The 19,501-nt window shown below is 40.5% G+C and overlaps 1 protein-coding gene across 1 annotated transcript in view; it reads left to right on the plus strand.

The window, feature by feature from the left end:
* LOC101739629 (dual serine/threonine and tyrosine protein kinase) overlaps window positions 1–9,675 on the plus strand; it is a 41,702-nt gene extending 32,027 nt beyond the window's left edge. The window contains exons 15-21 of the mRNA XM_038021351.2: window positions 1,317–1,446; window positions 1,703–1,913; window positions 2,243–2,375; window positions 3,262–3,437; window positions 3,541–3,766; window positions 5,059–5,144; window positions 5,475–9,675. Coding sequence (XP_037877279.1) covers window positions 1,317–1,446; window positions 1,703–1,913; window positions 2,243–2,375; window positions 3,262–3,437; window positions 3,541–3,766; window positions 5,059–5,144; window positions 5,475–5,674 — 1,162 coding nt within the window. The 3' untranslated portion in view covers window positions 5,675–9,675. The remainder of the gene's footprint in view (window positions 1–1,316; window positions 1,447–1,702; window positions 1,914–2,242; window positions 2,376–3,261; window positions 3,438–3,540; window positions 3,767–5,058; window positions 5,145–5,474) is intronic.
* The last annotated feature ends 9,826 nt before the right edge of the window (window positions 9,676–19,501 follow it).

Consider the following 19,501-nt stretch of genomic DNA (forward strand, 5'->3'; position numbering starts at 1 on the left):
TATAATTTAATAATGTGTCAAGATAAACACCAATAGTAATGTACAATGTAATCTATACTAATATGATAAAGCTGAAGAGTTTGTTTGTTTGAACGCGCTAATCTCAGGAACTCCTGGTCCGATTTGAAAAATTATTTCAGTGTTAGATAGCCCATTTATCGAGAAAGGCTATATGCTATATAACATTACAGTAAGACCAATACAAGTGAAGCACCAATAATGTTTCTAAATATTTTCACTTTCTACGTAAATGAAGTGGGGGGTAAAATTTTGCGTTATGCCAAAGTTACCGCTCTACGCGGACAGAGTCGCGGGCAAAAGCTAGTAATATATATATTTTTGTTTTTGTTTTTTATTGCTTAGATGGGTGGACGAGCTCACAGCCCACCTGGTGTTGAGTGGTTACTGGAGCCTATAGACATCTACAGCGTAAATGCGCCACCCACCTTGAGATATAAGTTCTAAGGTCTCAGTATAGTTACAACGGCTGCCCCACCCTTCAAACCGAAACGCATTACTGCTTCACGGCAGAAATATGCAGGGGGGTGGTACCTACCCGTGCGGACTCACAAAAGGTCCTACCACCAGTAAAAATGTGGGTCATAGTTGAGTGTAAGTTTGTGGTTATGTCTTTACGCCTGTTGTAACCTCAAATGACGTCATACAATAAAGCTGCGAATTTAGAGAATTCGACTTTATGTTTAAACTACTAGTGTCGCGATTGGGGGCGGCATTGCCTTCTTGGGGAACATGGGCGTCGGAAACCGTGGCATGACGTGAGGTGTCATTACCTCTGCGCTTATACGTAAACAGATATCACTACATAGTATAAAACCAAGTCGCTTTCTCTGTCCCTATATCCCTACTATGTATGCCTAAATCTTTAAAACTACGCAACGGATTTTGATGCGCTTTTTTTTAAGAGATATAGTGATTGAAGAGGAAGTTTTATATAAATAAATAAATAAATATTTAATAATAATCACGCCACGTTAACTGGGCTCGTGCTAAGTTCGTAAAGAACTTGTGTTACGGTACCAGATAAAAATCTTACATTTATTTCAGTTATCGTATATATATTTAATATACATCCATAATCCTGGAAAAGACATTTATATTTATCATACAAATACCTTCCCTTGGCGGGATTCGAACCCGCGACCCCCTTGTGTAGTGACCATGTCACCACTACACCAGACGGCCGTATATGTATAATAACATCCATTAAATAGTGGAGAAATCAATAATAAATTACAGTTTCCGAAGCGAAGCGAGGGCGGGTCGCTAGTACCTTATAAAGTGTTTAAATCGTGTAGATTGAAGATAGTGAGCGGTGAAGATGATGACGCGTGTTGCGTGCTGAGTCCGGTGTGGAGGCGCCACGTGGCGATGCACGCCGCGCACTCGCTCAACCCGCACCGCCTCGCCAGGCTCATATCCACGCAGGTCAGTGGGGGGCACGAGGGGGGAACACAGGGCATAGTTAAGTTGAATTCGAAAATATAGCTCCATGCTTTTAAATAAAATTCATTTGAATTTAAAAGGCATTACTGCTTCACGGCAGAAATAGGCAAGGTTGTGGAACTTATCCGTGCAGGCTCACAAGATGCCCAGTAAAACTAGTCATATGTCTAGGATTCACGAAAATCTCATGAATATGCGTTATAAAAAGTGTGTCAGTATATAATGATTATGCTCACAGATCCTAGAGAAGCTAAGCACGGCTCACGAACGCTATCAATCGGCGCTGGCGTCCCTCGAGGCGGCCCTGACGGGGCGCCTCCACCACACCGAGGACGTGAAGCTGGCCATCAGGAAGAAACACGCCCCGTCCTTCGCCAGACTCTGCCTCGAGAGCACGTCCCTGTGCGACATGCTGATGCACGGCGTTCCGGAGCTGGGCAGGGAGATCGGTAAGTGTTCACAGGACTGGCCCGGTCTACTGACCTGGCTGCGGTAGACCGATATGGGCCATACCATCGCACCACCCAGCACAGAGTTCGTTAATACTACCTAGTGCCTTTCCAGAGGTATTTTCTGCCACGTATTATCTGACTCTGGAATGGTCCTCCCTTCACAGTGCTTTCCGAGCGCTATGACATCACATTCTTCAAAGGGGCTTGCATACATATTAATAGTTGCTATGGGGGGGACATTTGTGGTCCCTAAACTGTTATTCCTTTTTTTTTTGAGCCCAGATATGGTCTCATCCCTTCACATATTAACCACCATTGTCCACCAGGTCGCGGGCAGTACGGCGTGGTTTACGCCGTCCGCGGCAGCTGGGGGGGCCACTCGCCGGTCGCGGTCAAGTCGGTGCTGCCCACGGACGAGCGCCATTACCACGAGCTGGCCATGGAATTCTTTTATACTAGGTGCTGGTCATTTTCATGATTTACTTACAGCGGCGTTACGAATTGCTGACGGATTCTCTACCAGTCGAGGGTGCTGTATAGAGAGCTGTGGGAGCACTGTGGTCTGCCCGCAGTTTTGTCCACGTGGGTGAAGTCCTATGCCTAGCAGTGGGATGAAAAATAACCTATGCTCTTTCCCAGAGTTCAAACTGTTTTAAGGCAGAAATATGTACATGATCTTCTTTATCTCAATTTATGATTGCAATAAGACTTTGGCGGGAACGCGAGTAGTGAAGTTGTGTGATTAGTTTTATTTAGTCTAAATAGATTTAAACCAAATGTGTAATAACGGTGATTTATTGACTGTATAGTATATTTGTGAAAGTGCACAAATGTGGGAAAATGAAACAAAGCCGATGAACTTAACTTCTCGGGATTCCCCCAAAATGTCTCATATTAATGCCATGTTTTTGATATTAATCAACTTTATATCATTTTTTCATATAAAAAAGTTTTCATTAAAAGATAAAAGACTTGATCTAAAAGTTCTTTGTTACCAGGTCAGAATAACACTTAAAAAATGCCATATTTTTTTACTTCGCTTTTTTTATTTTATTTTTATTGCTTAGATGAATGGACGAGCTCACAGCCCACTTGGTGTTAAGTGGTTACTGGAGCCCATAGACATCTACAACGTAAATGCGCCATCCACCTTGAGATATAAGTTCTAAGGTCTCAATTACAGTTACAACGGCTGTCCCGCCCTTCAAACCGAAACGCATTACTGCTTCACGGCTGAATAATAGGCAAGGGCAATCAAAAAAAAAGGGTGATGTTACCTACCCGCGCGGACTCACAAGAGGTCCTACCACCAGTAATAAGTTCTCTTCCGCTATCCTGTTCCCAGGAGTATACCGGCGCACCCCCGCATAGTCCGCCTGTACGGGTCGATAGTACAGCGCCAGAGTTCTGGGCCCAGCGTGCTGCTGGTGTCCGAGAGGAAATGTCGGGATCTGCACGCGGCCGTCAGGGCGAAACTCCCCTTCTCCACTCGGATGAGGATCAGCTGCGATATCGTCGACGGTGAGTGGACCTCAAGGCCAAGAGGTCCTACCACCAGTAATAAGTCTAGAAGTGGAGACACCTGTGGTACCTAACCAGGGCTGATCCTTGTACTGTCCTCTAGGCATCCGCTACCTGCACTCGCTGGGTCTGGTGCACCGCGACATCAAGACGAAGAACGTCCTCCTGGACGGGGCGGACCGCGCGGCGCTGTCGGACCTCGGCTTCTGCACGGCCGGCGCGCTCATGTCGGGCTCCGTGGTGGGCACGCCGGTGCACATGGCGCCCGAGCTGCTGGCCGGGGACTACCACGCCTCCGTCGACGTGTACGCTTTCGGGATCTTGTTCTGGTGAGTCGTAGTCTGGTCTGCTGTTTATTTATTTATATTATCTATTTATATATATAAATGAATTGCTGTTCGTTAGTCTCACTAAAACTCGATAACGGCTGGACCGATTTGGCTAATTTTGGTCTTGAATTATTTGTGGAAGTCCAGAAAAGGTTTAATAGGTGAAAAAAAATTACTTGGAATTATATAAAAACAAACAATTTTGTTTTTCTTCAGATGTGTCCCCTTGATGTGTCTTTTATTTATCGATTGAGGCACTACGAAGTCTGCCGGGTCAGCTAGTAATACAATACAAAGTCAGGCTTACAGGTTTTACCAAAACGCCTGACTCGTTAACATAAAAACATTATTGAAATTATTAAATACTATTATAATATTATGCTAAAAATAAAATTATTCGCGCATAACGCGTACAGCCACTCAGTCAGAGGGGGTTTTCTAGGGGAGCTGAAGACACGCTTCACTGGTGGTAGGATCTCTTGTGAGTACGCGCGGGTGGGTACCACCTTACCTATTTATGCCGTGAAGCAGTAATGCGTTTCAGTCTGAAGGGTGGGGCAGCCGTTGTAACTATACTGAGATCTTAGAACTCATATCTCAAGGTGGGTAGCGCACTTACGTTATAGATGTCTATGGGCTCCAGTAACCACTCAACACCAGGTGGGCTGTGAGCTCGTCCACCCATTTAAGGAAAAAAAAATAACTCGTACTCTGTGTCTCATTATTAAGATAGGCAGCGGCTTGGCTCTGCCCCTGGCATTGCTGAAGTCCATGGGCGACGGTGACCACTCACCATCAGGTGGGTCGTATGCTCGTCTGTCTACAAGGGCAATAAAAAAAAATAAAAAAAAAACTAACGCCCGGTCGTTGTCCCACAGGAATTTTTTGGCGGGAACGCGAGGAGTAAAGTTGTGTGATTTGTTTTATTTTGTCTATTTAGTGTTTCTTCAGGTTTAACTGTGTAATATTGACTGTATAGTATATCTGTGAAAGTGCACAAATGTGGGAAAATGAAACAAAGCCGCTAGACGTAACTTTTCGGGATCCTTCAAAAAGTCCACTGAAAATTTCTCAGTAAATGACCACCGTTTTACTGAGATTATATTTCATCCGATATCATCTCATTTCATTTCATTTCATCCCAATTGATGAATGTCTCAAATTAATTCAATCTTCATTTCATTCCATATTATCATTTTTCATAAAAATAAGAATATAAATTAAAATAAGACATGACTTAAAGGTCTTTGTTGCCAGGTGTTAAAATCCCTAATAAAATAATTGTCCCACAGGTACGTGTGCGCTGGTGACATAAAGCTACCGTCAGCTTTCGAAACTTTCCAAAACAAGGAACAGCTTTGGAGTAAGGTTAAAAGAGGTAAATACAATCGCTTTTTTTTCCTTCGCGTTTTGCTTTATATAACAGCGGGGTTGTCGAGAATGATCCCGTGAGACATGAGGTCGCACCTCAATGAGCTAGAGGTGCTCAATTTATAATTCATTATCTACAATCAATCATTGTAACTACATTGAGACCTTAAAGCTTATATCTCAAGGTTGGTGGCGCATTTACGTTGTAGATGTCTATGGGCTCCAGTAACCATTTAACCAGGTGGGCTGTGAGCTCGTCCACTCATATAAGGAATAAAAAAAAACATTTATAATCTTAGATGTGTCTGTTTGTAATAGTCTCTCTGTGTATCGGTAGGTCTGAGACCTGAACGTCTACCTCAGTTCTCGGACGAGTGCTGGGAGATCATGGAGTCGTGCTGGGCCTCCGAGCCCTCCCAGCGGGCGCTCCTCGGGGACGTGCAGAACAAGCTGGAGAGGATCTTGGAGCAGGCTCTAAAGGACGAAAAGTCTCCTGGCTACCTCGCCCCGGACGAGCCAGACCTTAACGACGACTAGTGGAACCATATCCTCAGTGTGATGAGGCAGGAGTTGCCAGACATACACATCTTTGTCTATTTGGAGCACCAGTCAAAACAGCTGAACCGGTTTCAAAGATCTTACACGCCTGAAGTTTAGGGGACTGATGTTTGTTAACGCCAAACTACTCTACGCATTTTGATGGAAATCTATACATATAAATAAAATTGGAGTGTCTGCTTGTAATATTGAAATAACCGTTTTTTACTACATGCATATGAATATATATATACAGTAGGTGCATACATCAAAATCACATTTTTTTACAATTCTTGTCTGTCTGTCTGCCTGTCTGTTTCTTCCGGCTAACCTCTGGAACGGCTGGACCGATTTCGACGAGACTTTCACTGATAGGTAGCTGATGATATAAGGAGTAACTTGGGCTACTTTTTTTAGACTAGCTTCGCCCCGCGGCTTCACCCGCGATACGACAATAACCGCGGGTAACATCGCGGGACTCAGCTAGTCAATAATAAAATTTAATGTTTCCGAAGCGAAGCGAGGGCGGGTCGCTAGTATACAATATACTCAGTTAGGGCTATATTTCGACACCATGGTGACGCAAATCAGTCGCCCCACTGGTATCCGTAAGCTACCATATTAGACACTATACAGACACCAGGGTCGCCACACCATACTGCAACAGTATCAATAATGGACTGTCACTGACGGTCGGACTAATGGCTTAGTGAGTGAGACACCATACAGCGCTATAGTAATTAGTGGTGGCGCAACCAGTATCATTCTGGGCTACCGTCAGAGCTGGTCGCCCCACCAAATTGGTCGCGCAACCAAACGGACACCAGGCGAGTAACTCTCTCTTTACTGGTGGTAGGACCTCTTGTGAGTCCGCGCGGGTAGGTACCACCACCCCGCCGTGAAGCAGTAATGCGTTTTGGTTTGAAGGGTGGGTAGCCGTTGTAACTAAACTTGAGACCTTAGAACTTATATCGCAAGGTGGGTGGCGCATTTACGTTGCAGATGTCTATGGGCTCCAGTAACCACTTGACACCAGGTGGGCTGTGAGCTCGTCCACCCATCTAAGCAATAAAAAAAGAAAGATGAGCGATGTATAACGTGCAGATCACAAACAATGATAATATAATATATGTATATGAAAAACGGTGCGCATACAATTTGGTGCACGTGAATGAAGTGAAACTTCTGTTTCGATTTGTAGTATTGTGGTTTTCTTCATTTTTGCATACTTGAATCAGATTGATCTTATAATAGGGAATGCTGTATATAAGAGATGCAACATCATCCACGTTTGCATAATAATATTTTTTTTAAATACTTCATTAACAATCACGCCACGTTAACTGATCCCGTGCTAAGTTCGTAAAGAACTTGTGTTACTAGTACCAGATAACGGAAATAAATATAATATTTTTATTATACACATACATATATTTAATATACACCCATAACCCTGGAAAGACATTTATATTTATCATACAAATATCTTCCTTTGGCGGGATTCGAACCCGCGACCCCCTTGTGTAGTGACCATGTCACTTACCACTACACCAGACGGCCGTAATTGGAGGCTACTCGTTGCCGACGCTCGCGCTGGCCTGTAACAGGTATACTACGCGCATGCGCTCGAGTGCCACGCATTCACTCTTCACTCTCGCTCTGTCTCTTTCTATTCCATGTTGGAAGTCGCATTAGAAGTTTCACTTCAATAAATTAGAATATCGATAACATGATTGTCAATAAAAGTTGTTGTAAAAGATTATCTTTGAAGACCTTTAATAAAATGAATTTTTTACACATACATTTCGTACGCAATTTTTGTGGATTAATAATAATTAATGATGTATGAAAATTTAATAATTCTATTATTACTGTTTTTATATATCGATCATAATGTATGATGTAACTTATGACTGATATTGTTCGATCAGATCTTGCTTTGGCCTCTAATGACGTCATATGTGGGTTCTCTAGTATTTAGTTAAGTGTTTGTAAATTAACACTCTCCACTTGATCAATGTCCTCTGTGCATTAATAAGATAATGTCACACTGAAGGCTGTCTCCGAGACGCAAAAATCAAAGATAATATTAGTACGTTGAAATTTTGGAATATTTTACCTTAAATGAAGTTTAAGATGGGATGGATATATTGTTTTTGCGATCTTTCACGGGCGTCTATAGCTATGTTCATGTTTACAGGATATTGAAATAGATTCTTAGTATCGTGCATATTTATCTAGTGCATTATAAATGAAAAAAAAAAAACAAAAAACTAGATTAGATATATTAAGGGATGTGATGTTGAAATGGAACGATGTGATCAAAGTTAAAATCGATTCGAAAAAAAAGAATAATCGATATAAAATTTTAAATGTTAAATAATATCGATAATCGATATCTCGGTTCGGTATAAGCTAATTCGAATTAAAAGTCAATTCAGGCTAGCATCACTCATGCTTAGACGAATTTCGACCTTGTTGCTATATCGAACTGAGTTGATAAACATAAAATTATTGAATTTGGATGTATTTTTGTGTAACAAATGAAAAATGTTAGCTGTGATAAAAAAAAATCGTCGAATATTGATTTTATTAATATCTTGGATGTATAAAAAGGTGCGATTATAAATTGAACAAATAAAAAATAAAATAAAAAAAATTGGTATGTAATTATTGTGATAAAATTTATGTGATTCGTGAATGATGTTAGTGCGATGTGTGTGCGGTTCTCAAACTGTTCAAATTCTTTTTTAATACTACATTTAGATAATCGGATAAAGATCAATAAATAAATAAAAAACAATAATGTAATTAGATTAAATAACAACAATTTATGTTATTTGTATTACAATCAAACGTAGAAATCACTTAGGAACACAATAATCACCCAAATATAATTTTAAACAGAAATGAGATTAAACTACTTACGGTACCGCGCCATTGTCTCAAATCTACCCGCTTAAATACTAACACTTAAAGTCTTTGAACGATGTTCTCTCGACGAATGTCAACCGACAAATGCGCGCGTGACGGAACTGCGCGCCGGTTTTGTACCCTTTTAGTAGGGTATTCCTTACTGTACATATGAGTCGACTATTATCAAAGCCGGCAATGTGACTTTTGGACAATTATTAGTAAATCAGAAAAACGAATTATTGACTTTGTATTCCATTGGCAGTCACAAAACTCTTCTGAACGACATCTTAGATAAATAACAGGTTAAGTATTAACTTTTATTTAATGCTGGTTTTGAACCGTATTCTTTGAAGGAGACGATTATATTCAAATCAGTCTGTATTGACATTTCAATAACATTTTTTTGTCCAAATGCACAGATTGCCACCTTTGATAATAGACGACTCATATATCGTACACTATCTATTGCAAGGAACAATTCGTCTCACATGTCCATTGGCAGAGCGCAAGCGAAACTGACGCTATTAATAGTTTATATTAAATAGTTTTTAAGAAGAAGAAGAAATAATATGTTATCTGTGATCGAAATTAACTCAAAAACCGTTTTTTTTTTAATTCATATCCAGTAAATGCACTGAATTAAAAACGTTCGGATTTAATCAGTGAAGTTGTATTTTAAAAATGCATTATTGTCTGCCGTTGACTTTTTTTTTGTATTCCTATTATTGAAAGATGATTTGTTGTGTGAACGTATAAAAAATTAATACCAATACTTTAAAAATTATAATTTAATAATAATAAAGAAAATAGTAAAATATAATATTAAAATATATTTTTGTGAGTACACGAATCAAATAATACCTATATAATAGAAATGTATTTGTTTATTATTACACTTTATGTATTTTGATACGTTGCCGTTACTAATGCCATTCTCTACCGTCAACCAAAGGTGACGAAGAATGTAATGGTTTTGTGGAAACAATAATTAACACACATAAACAGATATATTATATATATTATAAATATATAAAACTTGGATGACTGTTTCCATAGATTTCGGTGAAATTAAAATTACTGAAATATTGAGAGTTTTATTTTGTTAATTTAGGCAAACGAAACGCAGCCCATTCAGCCAAGTCTTGTACGAAGATTAATAGTTCAATAAAATTAACCTCTTAGTAAAATGGTGGGATTTTTTTATTGCCCTTATAAGCAGACGAGCACACGGCCTATCTGATGGTGAGTGGTTACCGTCGCCCATGGACTCCAGAAATGCCAGGCGGAGCCAATCCGCTGCCCAAACCAACCAGATGGTCAGATCTAGTCAAGGTGGTTGGTGGCAGTCCATACCACGTGGTCTATGCCACCCATGACTGAGCATCATACAGGGAACCGCCTACCGACCTACCAACTTAATAAACTATAAGCCTTGAAGAATTGGAAAAGGCACGTGAAGTGAAGTGAACAGTAGACCAGTCAAACTGGTACTGGACTACCTACGGCAAAACTGTCCGACCTAATGTGGACCTTTTTTTTTCCGGGTCGTTGGCCGAACCTCCTACGAGGTCCCCGCGCCTAGGGTGCGCGCGGGGTATGTGGGACTGGTCCGCGACTGTGAGACCGCTTGCCCAAGGATGTTTTCAGGGCCCTACCCACTAAATGACTTCTGCACTCTTCGCCCGAGCGTCCGATCCCCTCCGAGATCAGAGCCCGGATGAGATAAGGCGCTACCGCGGTCAACACTACTTTTGGGTCATCGTGGCCTAAAGGATAAGACGTCGGGTGCATTCGTATGTAGTGATGCACCGGTGTTCGAATCCCGCAGGCGGATACCAATTTTTCTAATGAAATACGTACTCAACAAATGTTCACGATTGACTTCCACGGTGAAGGAATAACATCGAGTAATAAAAATCAAACCTGCAAAATTATAATTTGCGTAATTACTGGTGGTAGGACCTCTTGTGAGTACGCACTGGTAGGTACCACCACCCTGCCTATTTCTGCCGTGAAGCAGTGATGCGTTTCGGTTTGAAGGGTGGGGCGGCCGCAGTAACTATACTGAGACCTTAGAACTTACATCGTTAAGTGGGTGGCGCATTTACGTTGTCTATGGCCGTACCGAGACGGCCGACGTTTCAAAACCTTCGATTCGCCTCGGAAGACTCCGTCGGACGGGCGTCCTTGGGGTGAGCTGTGCCGTCTGGTTTTTTTAAATTTTTTTTATTGCTTAGATTGGCGGACGAGCTCACAGCCCGCCTGGTGTTAAGTGGCTACTGGAGCCCATAGACATCTACAACGCAAATGCGCCACCCATCTTGAGATATTAGATCTCAGTATAGTTACAACGGCTGCCCCACCCTTCAAACCGAAACGCATTACTGCTTCACGGTAGATATAGGCAGGGTGGTGGTACCTAAGTAAGCGACGTGTTCGACGAGAACGATTACCAGGTACTTAATATAGCAAAAAGATATCCGGCGCTGTTCGGGTCATGTCATTTGGCGCGAAAAATCGTCTCCTATTTGTTCATTCAGGTCATAGTCTTGTCTGTGCGTGAAATTGAACCCAAGCCGTGCAGCCATATCCTCGTGCGTGAGTAATAAAATCCAAACATTGCAAAATAATATTAGTACCTTCATATTATACTAGCGACCCGCCCTCGCTTCGCTTCGGAAACATTAAATTTTATTATTGCCTAGCTGAGTCCCGTGATGTTACCCGCGGTTATTGTCGGCCGCGGGACGAAGCTAGTCTAAAAAAAGTAGCCTAAGTTACTCCTTATATCATCAGCTACATATCAGTGAAAGTCCCGTCAAAATCGGTCCAGCTGTTCCAGAGATTAGCCGGAACAAACAGACAGGCAGACAAAAATTGTAAATAATTATTTTGGTGTATGTGGCGTATATAGAATATATAGAAATACAGCATTAACGAATTACATTTATACAAATCTCACGCAACTTCGACCTCAAAGTTTTAAAAAGGACAAAAATCGTTTTTAATTTCATTTGATGTACATACACGTTCTGACGCGCTGGGGATTTCGTTAATTGGATGCTGTTATGCAATGAGGGACCAGTTTGATAAACTTAAATATTTGTATAATTAAATGATACTTTTTGGTGACCACGAGAATTAAAATATCCGAATTATCACCCGAAAAGCAGTTTTTGTTTTTTTTCTATCCATTCGTCCGTAGCCGAAGGGGCTATTCCAGCTACGCGGAGGCGTAGGTGAGCTCAGGGACTCTACCTGAGAAGATTTACTAACGCTAGCCCTAACAAGAGCTTCGCAGAACTAACTGTAACTATACTGAGACCAATTGCACTATTATGTATTAAACTTATCTTGAATATCAATTAAATTTTTTTACTATACGTTTTGAAATATGACTTACTGTGTTCTGATAACAATTTCGTAGTGATTTCTTCCTAAAACCTATCATTTATGTCTCTTAAGTGGACAAACCATTTTTTTTAATGTTAAAATGATGTATGGGGGGCATAAAAATTTTAGAAATGTTACCGTGAGGCATGGGACAAAAAAGGTTGGGAAGCACTGCTCTAAACTATCAGGTGTTTTCGGAAATAGAAACTAACCAATTTTTAAATATTGGATGCTTCTTGAATACCCTCGTCCGATTATAAACGACCCACAATTAATGGTATCGTACAGCGAGCTGTTAATGTGGGCAAAAATTTGCATATACGTCGTCGAGGGACGAATTGAATTAAATATGGGAGCTGGATATCGGGCGAGTTGTTAAAAAGGGACCGACGAGACGAGCCGAAGGTCGCTTCCTTTGAAATCTTTTGAAATTTAACTAATTTTATTGTTGTGGGTCGAAGGATTTTTAGATCAGGTGAGCCGTATGCTCGTCCTATAGGGGCAATAAAAAATAAGTCACTTGTATTGTGTAAAGCTCTTCTTATGGCTCTAAAATCCCTTCTTCAAACTTACTTCAATATTGTGATATCTCTTTCTAAGCACAGATGAAGGAAGATCGATGAATTATTTTCAAAACATTTACACGATAAATGTTGGCGTAATGATTTCACTCATTGTTCTGTAGGTGCCCGTCAAAGAATAAAATTGAGACTATAGAAGGGCAGCTCATTTTCAACACTTTTATTTTAGTTTCAATAGTAAAGTATGTACTTCATTTCTCGTGAGACTTAGAAATTATTAAAACATACTTTACGGTTTTTAATACTGTACAGCATTGATAATTATTTAGTTAAAGCAAAAAAAAATGGCGTGCAATTTGGTGCACGTGAAAGAAGTGAAACTTCTTTTGAGGTGTGTAGTATTGTGGTTTTCTTCATTTTTCGTCCTTAAGTCTGAAATCAAATTTCTCTTGTAATAGGGTATGCTGTGTGTAAGACAAACGATCTAGCTTGCTTGCTTGCCGCAAGATGTTTTCTCTTTTCATACTCCTCTAATACCATTTCTTCGCTCAATCCCCTTTTACACATATTGTCTTTCACGCAATGTTTTTTTTTTTTTTATTGCTTAGATGGGTGGACGAGCTCACAGCCCACCTGGTTTTAAGTGGTTACTGGAGCCCATAGACATCCACAACGTAAATGGGCCACCCACCTTGAGATATAAGTTCTAAGGTCTCAAGTAAGTTACAACGGCTGCCCCACCCTTCAAACCGAAACGCATTATTGCTTCACGGCAGAAATAATGTATTAGTAATATGTCTGCACTTAACTGATCTATGGCAGTCCATCTGGCTCTATAACGAGGGTCACGAATAAAAAGGGTTATTTGAACAAGATTTTCTTGATTTTCGTGAAATAACACGTTTCTTTCGGCTTTTTTCCTGCCGTACTTCCCAATGCAGCATCGATAGGTCGCACGTCCATAATTACGAGCCGACCGATTTGTGTTTTATGTTGTAAGCGACAAAGACTAGTATCGCGTGTTGCGATTCAACGTCTCCAGCCTAATTTCCCTTTATTTTCGCTAGAAGTTATGATTTCGTGACAGCTGTTTTAAACGTTTCAAATGTCTTGATTTTTTGCGGGTTGTTTTTTTAAGGCTTTTTATCGGTTTTCGTATCGGGCGGCCTAATGGTCGGATCTTTTGTATTGAGTAACTCGATGGTACAGCAGCTAACAGCCCTATAGAAGTCGTCGGGGCCTAAGCGATAAGACGTCCGATGCATTCGTGTTGAGCGATGCACCGGTGTTCGAATCTCAGGCGGGTACCAATTTTTCTAATGAAATACGTACTCAACAAATTTTCACGATTGACTTCCACGGTGAAGGAATAATCCAATTTCATCGTGTAATAAAAATTAAACCCGCAAAATTATAATTTGCGTAATTACTGGTGGTAGGACCTCTTGTGAGTCCGCGCGGGTAGGTACCACCGCCCTGCCTATTTCTGCCGTGAAGCAGTAATGCGTTTCGGTTTGAAGGGTGGGACATCCGTTGTAACTATACTGAGACCCTTAGAACTTATATCTCAAGATGGGTGGCGCATTTACGTTGTAGATGTCTATGGGCTCCTGTAACCACTTAACACCAGGTGGGCTGTGAGCTTGTCCACCAATCTAAGCAATAAAAAAAAAAAAGAAATGTTGCGCCGAGGATCGTGGGTTCGATTCCCACATAGAGCAAACATTGTGTGACGAACATTTTTTTTTGCATTTTGTCTGGGGGCTTAATATCTAAATATTATGTAAATATTTAAACGTACTATACAAGTATACCAACCTTTGGTATACTTAACACAGGGAATCCTAAATTGGCGCTGGATGACCGTGCGTGATGTTTCAGTTCTTTAGTTCTTTAGGTTCTTCTGTCGTGAACCGTGAATAGGTTTTACAAGTATTTCTTGTGAAGTTCCACGGCTGTTCGGATTGTTGACGGTCCCATTCCCAGCAATTGTTATACCTCTTACTTACTAATGGTAGTAGGATCTCTTGTAAGTCCGCACGGGTAGGTACCACCACCCTGCCTGTTTCTGCAGTGAAGTAGTGATGCGTTTCGGTTTGAAGGGTGGGGCTAACTATACTGCGACCTTAAAACTCGTATCTCAAGATGGGTGCCGCTATCGACTTTATAGATGTCTATGAGCTCCGGTAACCACTTAACACCAGGTGGGCTGTGAGCTCGTCCACCCATATATGCAATAAAAAAACCTCTCCGGTCTTCTGAGAAACTATAGTTCGCCTGGTATTATGTATCATGTGCTCTGTATATTGGAGTACTCCAAGGAATAGCTTGAGATAAGGCCGCCGTCTCATTTTTACCGTCGCACCGTCCAACAACTCGCTCGTGCTTACTACTTAGAACCATTGCGCTCATCTACAATGCGTATCCAGAGACCATCCAGAGACCATCTGGCTTTGGGATTAATCTTCCTCCACGGTATTCCTCACTGATATGTCATGATCTTCAAAGAGGTTTAAGTAAACCCATCAGCGGTAGACAATTACTTGGCTGTGCCTCTATCATTCATGGTCATGAGAGATGGTAACCAGTCACCATCAGGTTAGGCCGTAAGATTATCTTCCCATAACGAAAAAAAAGTGCTAAGCACACAAGCTTCACAGTAATAGGTTCTCGATAAAAACATCAAACTTCAAAGCTAGGACAATAATCCAACAGTATATCAAGGAACCATTTAACGCGGTATTAATTCCTTTGATCTACGTCGCCGGCTCGTGATTGGTTGTTCGCGACACGTGCTCACGCCTAGGTATTGAATAATACACACGCTCGTATAAGACGTACAACGTGTGACATTAATAACGGTTTCATACATCAAACGAATTAGGACCTTGAATTAAAAGGTTTACTAAAGCAAAAAAATATATACAAAAACAACACCCTATATAATGTAAGACCGATATAACGTTAATAGCTGTATTCTCAAGACAGCCTGTAGTGGAAAATAAAGTGTGATCATACAATGGTAGGTAGCACTTTCTATCACAGAATAAAAGAAATACAGCAAAAACCTGAATCGCGCTAAGGCAATTTTTATCCCTTCAGCCGGTGGCAAACATTACCGAAATCCGACCGTCGATAACAATGACCTGCAGAGGCGTATTGAAGTTACGCTGTAGGATCAGGGAGCAACCAATTTTCCACGAGTATTGGGATACTTGGGGTCGACGTGTCCATCGATGTCCAATATAAGAGTAATTTGGAGGACAAAACCAAATTTAGGCGTCTAAAATTCTGAAAGTCCTTAACAGAGAGAAGCAGTGCGTCACGCGAGGACAAAGACTTACTTTACAAAGCACAAGTCTAGCCTCGCGTGGAAGACTGCTCCCATTTCTTTCCAAACACTAGCTACTTCAATTTGACATATAGAAGAAGGCCGTGCGTATGGTCGATAATCCTGTTCTCACGGATCATTTGGTATCTTTGGGCTTACGGAGGAACTTCACCTCTCTCTTTATATCGTATGTTCATGAGGAGTGTTCTGAGGAATTGTTTGAGATGATACCACTGTCTCGATTTTACTATCGCACCGCCCGCCACCGGAGTAGAGTTCATCCATACTACCTGCAGCCACTGCGTTCATCCACAGTGCGCTTTTTTTTTATTGCCCTTGTAGGCAGACGAGCATACGGCCCACCTGGTGGTGAGTGGTTACCGTCGCCCATGGACTTCAGCAATGCCAGGGGCAGAGCCAAGCCGCTGCCTACTGCTTAATACTCTTCACAAGCCTCGTTTGAGGAAAGATATGTCATAGCGCTCGAGAAACATCGTGGAGGGAAGCTCATTCCAAAGCCGGATGGTACGTGGCAAAAAAGATCGCTGGAAGCGCTTCCAGAGATCTTTTTGGCTTTTTGAGGCTTGTGAAGAGCACTTAACGGTAGGCAGCGACTTGGCTCTGCCCCAGGCATTGCTGAAGTCCGTGGGCGACGATAACCACTCACCATCAGGTGGGCCGTATGCTCGTCTGCCTACACGAGCAATAAAAAAAATTATAAGGCGTTATGTCAAAAAACAGTCCTATCATTTCTTCTGATAACAACAGACAATAGTTCTGAACATACATTAAATACCATGAATTTTGGGTTATCATTTTACAAGCAATATGAAAAGTTTTGGGTTTAGTCAGCGGCTTACAAAATAAATATGTACAGGGAGTGGTGAAGCCAGTACCCGAATGTTTAATGCTGTAACAGCTACCGATGCTCGTAGGTATCAGAGACAATGTCTACAGCTCCTGGTTTGAAGACGGACATCTCATATCGCTCAGGAAACAAATTACAGAATCAATTCTGGCAGACCCACAGACATAACCCACTGAGTTTCTCGCTGAATCTTTTCAGTGGGTCGCGTTGCCGATCCGGTGGTAGATTCTGCGAAGCTGCTCTTGCTAGGGCCAGTGTTAGCAACACCTCCGGTTTGAGACCCGAGAGCTCACCTACACGCCAGGGTAACTCTGATATAGCCTCTCAAGGCTATCAGCATAGGTAGGGAAAAAAGTCACATCTCGAGGTGTACAAGAAACGCGTGACTGCTTTGCGGTGGCAAAGGACCACAGAACTTATCCGTACGGGCTTACAGTATGTCTTAGCATATATACTTACTCAAACTGTAAATATTCTTGGTCTTTGTTTTTTATTACACAATGTTATCTCTTCATCGTGGAAATAATCCGTGAGCACATGTAAAGTACTTGTGTGTTTAGAAAAACTAGTGTTCCCGCAGTAGTCGAAATCCGACTATAATTAATTGAAATTGTAAGTTTCTACACTATTATGATTATAATTTCAAAGACTATTATACTTCTATAATCACAAATTTCGCCAACACTACACTATAGAAAAATATTAATAAAGACAAATAATATTTAACCTGTTCTCAATTTGACCACAGACGTCAAGAAGAGACTTTTTGGCGGGAACGCGAGGAGTGAAGTTATGTGATTTGTTTTATTTTGTCTGTTTAGTGTTTCTTCGGGTTTAAATGTGTAATAATGGTGGTTTATTAACTGTTTATTTATTTATTTATTTATTCATTCAACTTAATGCACATAAGTACAATGGTGGACTTAATGCCTGAGGCATTCTCTACCAGTCAACCAAGGGTGGTGTAGAGAATCCTGTGGTAGGTGCATAACTTAATGTGAAACAACCAAACTACATTATACAATATACAAACACATACACGGTATATATATATATATATATATATATATATATATATATATATATATATAATCACATACACAACGTAATAATTTCGTAACGTTTAATATCTGTGAAAGTGCACAAATGTGCAAAAATGGAAAATGAAACAAAGCCACTGGACGTAACTTCTCGGGATCCTCCAAAAAGTCCACTGAAAAAATATTAGTAAATGACCACCATTTTACTGAGATTATATTTCATCCTATATCATTTCATTTCATTTTATTTCATCCCAGTTGATTAATGTCTCAAATTAGTCATCTTCATTTCATTTCACTCCATAATATAATTTTTCATAAAAATATGAATATAAATTAAAATAAGACTTGACTTAAAGGTCTCAGTTACCAGGTCATAAAATCCCTTAAAAAAAGACGTCAAGAGCAAAAGTTTGACAATAAATAAATAGTATGCATGTGTGTGTATCAAATAAATGGTAGTGTGTGTAACGTTTTCTTTATTGATTTAATGTATCTTTTATGCATTATTTAAAAAAATATTAGCATTGTGCACTGCTTCTCTATATTTTCTATAAGTGTGGAAAATTTCATCTTCCGTCCGCGCCATTTTCGTAAAAAGGGGTACAAAGTTTTTGCTTCACGTATTATTATATAGATAAAAAAATGTACCTGCCTGCGGGATTCGAACACCGGCCCCGTCGATACGAGTGCACCGGGCCTCTTATCTTTTAGGCCGTCGCGACTTCATTATTCACGTATTTAATTTATGTTCTTCGTATTGATATTTCTCATTACTGTAATACATTTTAATGGCTGTATTTAATCGCGTGAACGAAATATTAGTCACAGTTTCGAATTCCCTAATTGTTGCAGTCCAAGAAAGAAATCGGTTATTTTATTTATATTCCAGTTGCAAAGAACTTTCAATGAAGATATGAATGACATGGATGGAGTGAAAGTATGTTTAAAATACCCGCAAATATTTTTTTATTTTTTTTATTTATTACACTTCATATAAAAATTTACATTGGCGGACTTAATGCCTAAGGCATTCTCTACCAGTCAACCAAAGGTAGTGCAGAGTAAATAGTGGTAGGTTAATTATTGTTACATGTTACGCAATTTTAGGCAATGTTATAATCATTATTCTTCTGCCCTTCTCGCAGTCACTTGGGGTCGGCGCAACATGTTTCCTCTTTCCATACTCCTCTATCATATACCATTTCTTCGCTCACTCCCCTCTTACATATGACAATGTTTCACGCAATCCATCCATTTCTTCATAGGTCTACCTCTTCCTCTAAAGCCTTCCGTTAGGCAATGTTATAATATAGGTAAATAAATACCCGCAAATGTTAAAGTTATATCTTACGTAATGTTAGGCAATGTTATACGCAAATGTTTTAATATAAATAAATACCTGCAAAAGTTTTAAATTAGCCTTAATTCACTACACCCAAGTCTGAAATGAACTGCATTCTCACACAGTCTGTCAAGTTCGACCTCATGTCGTAAGAACGGTGGAATCTGCATTGTTATATACGCTGATACTCACTTAACGCTAGTCCGTGAGTATATCTATCTGTTTTGATCCTTGATATGGGTCTGATCTCCACAGCTTGATGTTGAGACGTTTCTATGATGTGGTGTGGGAAGTTTCTCTCCTATTATTCCAATTCCTCTAAGAAATTAATCAAACTCAAGATGTTTTTGATGTGAAACATATAAAGGCGCATGTAAAACCGATTGCTGGCGTGGCGACGCATGCTGTGGCGA

This window comes from Bombyx mori, chromosome 27 (assembly GCF_030269925.1).
Source record: "Bombyx mori chromosome 27, ASM3026992v2".
NCBI lineage: Eukaryota > Metazoa > Arthropoda > Insecta > Lepidoptera > Bombycidae > Bombyx > Bombyx mori.